We start from the raw sequence: 5,235 nt of genomic DNA, 5'->3' as shown, positions 1-5,235 counted from the left end.
CCATGATACATATAGGTCAACATGATCATAACTGTCCATAAAAACATTACAGATAAGTCAGAGAACAATTTCGTGTCTCGACCAATTAGGAAGTAATAAATCATAAGAAAAACTTCACAATTTGGGTTTTGAAGAGAATTTCCATCATTTAATCTTGTAAGGAATTAATATATATATATATATATACACACACTTTACCTGTTTTAAAAGATTCTTAAAGCCCCCACCAATTTGAAAACATAAAATAAAAGCCAAATAAATTTTAAGAAAGAAGATAACAAGTAATTTGAATCATAAATTAGAATTTGAATCATCCATCATAGGATTCTTGACAATTCAAATCATAGAATTGTAGGATCCATCTAAAGAGGGATTCAAATCATTTTGCCTAAGATTTGACTTAAATTGAAAGTTCTAGGATTTTGATAACTATGGCTGTAACCAAACCTTAGCATACAACTTATATTTACATCCGATCCTTGCTATACTGATATTCTTGTACTTCATTAACATAGGTTATGAAAGCTCTAGACTATTCATTCTAATAGCTGGTTAGTTTATTTAGAAAGGAACAAAATTCCAAGGGTAGCATTCCATCTCCTACATAGAAGCCTGGATCATCCCTTCAATTTGACGTCAGCTTTTTGGAATCTATTTCACCAATCAATCATATCTAAGGCCATATCCTCAGTCGGTGAACAAGCCTTCATATTCCTTTTCCCAGCCTCAATCCAAGTTCTTTTACGTCTTCCTCTCATCAACTTTTCAAACCCTTCAATTTTTTAATATTTTCGTTATCATCACAGCCTTGTCTCAGCTATTTGAGGTCAGCTTTATGAACTCTAATTTTCCAATCAATCCTATCTAAGGTCATATCCTCAATAAGTAAACAAGCCTTTATAGCCTTTCTCTCCACCTCATTACCAGTTCTTTTTAGATATTCCTATCATCCGCTCTTCCAAGTCCTTCAACGTTCATCATTGTTCCCCTCCTAACCAGATCCACCTCCAGTTTTTGCTACACATGACCAAACAATCTCCATCTGTTCACAATCATTTTTCTTTCATTGGCTTCTTCTAGTTTGCTTCAGATGACCACATCCTTGGTTCTTAATATTTTTTTTTATGAATAATAATAAAATCATAGTTCAGTCAATCATTTTTTTAAAAGAATGTTTCCATAATTCAATCTTCTTCCAATCATTTAATTCCACAAGAAAATCTAGTATACCCCTCAAACCATCACGAGCAACTAATTCAAGTAAGCACTTAGGGCCATTGAGATCCTTGTATTGGTTGATCCAGATTGGCCAACACTGGCCAGATGCATTCTAAACTGGTGCACGTGAGAGTTCAAAATGCATGTATTGGCCAATTCTAGGTTGACCGATACAACAATCTACGTAGGCACTTAAGTTGCATTTGAATGAACTATTGAATTGAATTGCCATTACTAGTCTAATTAAGTGGAAAATCAAATTGTAAATTCCTTTCAGGTATGGGCTCCAAGCTATAATTATATTACTTTCAAGTTGGACAATTTGAGGGTAACTGCCTAATTATGAATTCTAGGAATAACTAGTCCTTTCTTTTTTCTTTTACTTTTTTGGATGGAGATAATTTTATTAAACCAATAATAATAACAACTAATGCATATAGAAATGCTGAGTGAGCCTCTCAACACTCCCCTCTAGCTATCGTAAAAGCATCCACCTTCGCCTTACTGAAAGTTTGTCATTCCCTCTCAACTAACATCAACGTTTGCAATTCAATTCACTTGTGCAACCATTAAAAAGAACCACGGCTCATTCAAATAACCATATACAACGAAAAGAATATCTGGTAACTTTTTTAGTTACTCAAACAAATGCTAATGAAAAATAAAGATACACCAAGAAGTCATGAATAGTGGACTAACTTCAGAAAATTAAGGCACATTTCAACGTTCTTGAGAGCATTGAAAATCTGAAATACATACAGCATTTTAATAGCATCCAGATTTTTTTTATATACTCCCCTAATCTCAAGACTTCCATTCTCCTACTCGTGCAACAGAACTTTCGAAGCCATGCAGTTTACAACAAGCAGAAACAACCACATGATTCGAATCTCTCCCCACAACAAAGAGATTAGGAAACATACGCTAGAAAATCAACCTAAAATGCTCTACATTTTTTCTCACACAGGAGCTTCATTTGGAGAAGAAGACACATTAGAACCAGTAGACATGCAGGAAAATTGCCAAATTCCGCTTCTCCCAAACTTCTGCTCCTAGCACGACTGGTGGAACTCCAAAGCCCTCAATCACAAGCAATAACACCGCCAACCTAAACTTAGAGCATTGAAGGTATTGAAAGCACATCCGCCGTGCATTGCCACCCACAATGACATCTAAAAAATCTCCAATGCCTCTGCCCCAACAACAACAACAACATCATAAAATCCAATTCCCAAAACAACACAATCAGCTGCGAGTAGCAACTAGAACCAACATAATGCAATAGGAACCCACACCGCGATGTCAGAAGTTGGAAAGCAAGCCAGTTGAATGTCTATGACATCAAACAAACAATTAAATGCAAAAACTACTGTTTAACACCCTAAATGACATTAACACCCATTTTAATCCATCCCAAGTAACAATGACCAAAACACAATGCAACCACCAGAAGTAGAAAAATACCCAAATCTAGGATTTACAAGAAGAAGAAGAAATTCAAATTCCTCTAGGGAAGACAGTGAGGAAGACAATACCGACGATGAGGACAATGACTTCGAATATGATAACAGAAACCCAGAATCAGATATAAACATCATAGACAAAAAACTTGAAATCTAACTTAACCCAATTAGCTCAATTCAATCCCTCCAAGACCCAAACATCAGGAACTACGAAAACCCCAATTCCTCAAATTCAAATTCCTCAAAAGACCCAAAACAATGACGATGACAAAATCCTAAATTGAAACGTAACCCGGTTCCTTTGAATTCAAATTCAGGGGGAAAAAATCCGAATACCCAGCAACAATAACTGAAAACCTGAAACCGAACCCAACCCAATTCCTTAAATTGGAATTCTCGGACAGCCAACACACCCAAAATCAAGTAGAAAAAGACTAGACATACCGCAATTCAATCATCGCCAGTAGGAAATAAAGTCAGCACCCTCCTCCCTCCTCCCGTCGCACCCGAATCCAAATCCTCCACATACTGCGGCGGTGGTGGCGGCCCGCCCACCATCCTATGCACGGCCTGTTGCTGCCGTGTCAGGAACCCATGTTCAAACTGCCCCCCTGGCGGCGACCCAAAATGCCCCATATGCCGCTGATGCTGGTACTGCTGCTGCTGCGCGGCCGCCGCTGCAGCAGCAGCAGCAGCAGCCATCTGATGGTGGTGCTGCAGGGCCGTTACGGGCACATACGGGAGGAAGTGGTCACCGGGTGGCGGCGGCGGGGGCCCGCCCGGAGCCCGCAGGAAGTGGTGCGGGACAGGGGCGGACGCGAAGAGGTGATCAGCAGCAGCGTCAGCGGCGGAGACGGGCCCGCCGCCGACTCCCCCGCCGGCGCCGGACAGCCCCTGCATCCTCTTGAGGTAGAGGCGGTACTTCTGGAGGTGGCTGGCGACGTTTTCACGGGTGAGGCCGTCGACGTTCATCAGCTGCATTATCGTCTTGGGGACGGCGTTCTTGATGCCGAGGTGGGCCACGGCATCGACGAAGCGCTTGTGAAGCTGTGGGGTCCATACGAGGCGCGGCCGCTTGAGGGTGCGGGCGGGCTCGTCGGGTCCGCCGGCGCCGACACTGAGTTCGGCCGAGTCGACGAACTCGGACGAGTTGGGATGGTTGGAGGGAGGAGGTTGGTGGGGCTGAGCAGATGGTGGCTGGGATTGGGGTTGGGCAGCAGATGCGGGACTAGGGTTTGGGGTGGTGCTGAGGGCTATATCAAAGGCGAGGGCGAGGTCAGGGGTTATGAGGGATTGAGTGATGGGGGTGAGTTCTTCAGGTGTTGGGAGCTGCTCTTCCCAGCGGGAGAACCAATTCGTGTGGTCATCTTCTTCTCTCATGGTGGTGTTATGGTGGTGGTTTGGATGACGATGGATGAGATTTGAGCATTTGCTGAGAGAGAGAAGAGAGAGAAGGGGAGGTGTTCGAGGTGGATCTTGTTTCGCTGATGTTGAGGAATTTATTGATGGTCCGGAGGACTAGTTTGTAGATTATGTTACCGCAACAGTTGGGAGTTCGTACTTCATTTGGAGCCTGATATATGATAGAACGTACGTTACCTAAGTTGTGTGGTCCCACTATATTTAATATCCACTCCATTCATCATGTGAGAAGTTATATTTACAGATAGACTTATTAAAAATCCATTTGGGTTATATTAATGGGAATAATATTAAATTGCTACCACAAAACTCATTTGAGTTCACATGGCGTGGCTCACCTAAGTTTTTTTCTGCTAATTTTTGTTTTTTTTTTCTTCCTTTGTTTAAATCGTTCAACCTGATTAATAAGTTTGATAAAAGACAAATACTATAGAGGTGTGAACACAAACTTATGGATGGCTTATAATTTTCTGTAACAAAAGCCAATCTAAAACGGATATGGGGCTCATTGATTATTTCTTTGTAATTTTTTTTTTTTTAAATCACATGCATTTACACACACTCGCACCATCACACCGCAATGAGTGCTCGAACCCATGATATCATGTTAAAACAATCGCGAGTCTACCACGCAGCTATAAGGTTGTAGCTGAATGAGTGATCGAACCTATGCCCTTGTATTAAAACTCTTGTAAGTCTACTATTGAGCTATGAGTGCTTGAACCCATGATTTATGTTCTTTCACCGTACCAAAACATATATTAGTATGTGAATTAGCTCTTAAATTTAAATAAACTATATCATAAAAACTAGTAAGGAAGAGATGCATACTATTAAAATTTTATTTTTTTTATTCATTTTAATATAAATTATGAATGAATTGAATGGAATGTGAACATCATAATGGTGGCACCAAAAAATTTCAATGGTGGTTCATTGTTTATATCGTGTGAAGTGAATTTTAGATCTTTATTTTTTGTAAGATCACGTGATAACATGAGCCAGTGAAATTGATGTATTGGGTAGACATTACATAAGCATTGCAATAGGCCTAAATAGTACTAGGTTGCAAGGAGCTTCTTGAAACAACTATTTCAGGAGATTTGCATCGCACTCGACACATTGCCATGTT

General features: G+C 40.5%; 1 protein-coding gene across 1 annotated transcript; it reads right to left on the bottom strand.

Moving 5' to 3' along the window:
- Positions 1–1,898: 1,898 nt before the first annotated feature.
- LOC131227029 (transcription factor MYBC1-like) lies at positions 1,899–4,197 on the bottom strand. Its single transcript, XM_058222715.1, has 2 exons — positions 3,126–4,197; positions 1,899–2,410 (listed from the first exon to the last, which is right to left on the bottom strand). Exon 1 carries the CDS (start codon positions 4,059–4,061, stop codon positions 3,132–3,134), a length of 930 nt encoding a protein of 309 aa, XP_058078698.1. The 5' UTR covers positions 4,062–4,197; the 3' UTR covers positions 1,899–2,410; positions 3,126–3,131.
- Positions 4,198–5,235: the final 1,038 nt, after the last annotated feature.

This window comes from Magnolia sinica, chromosome 15 (assembly GCF_029962835.1).
Source record: "Magnolia sinica isolate HGM2019 chromosome 15, MsV1, whole genome shotgun sequence".
Lineage (NCBI taxonomy): Eukaryota > Viridiplantae > Streptophyta > Magnoliopsida > Magnoliales > Magnoliaceae > Magnolia > Magnolia sinica.
Note: the sequence above shows the minus strand (reverse complement) of the source record. Positions and strands in the feature narration are given on the sequence as shown.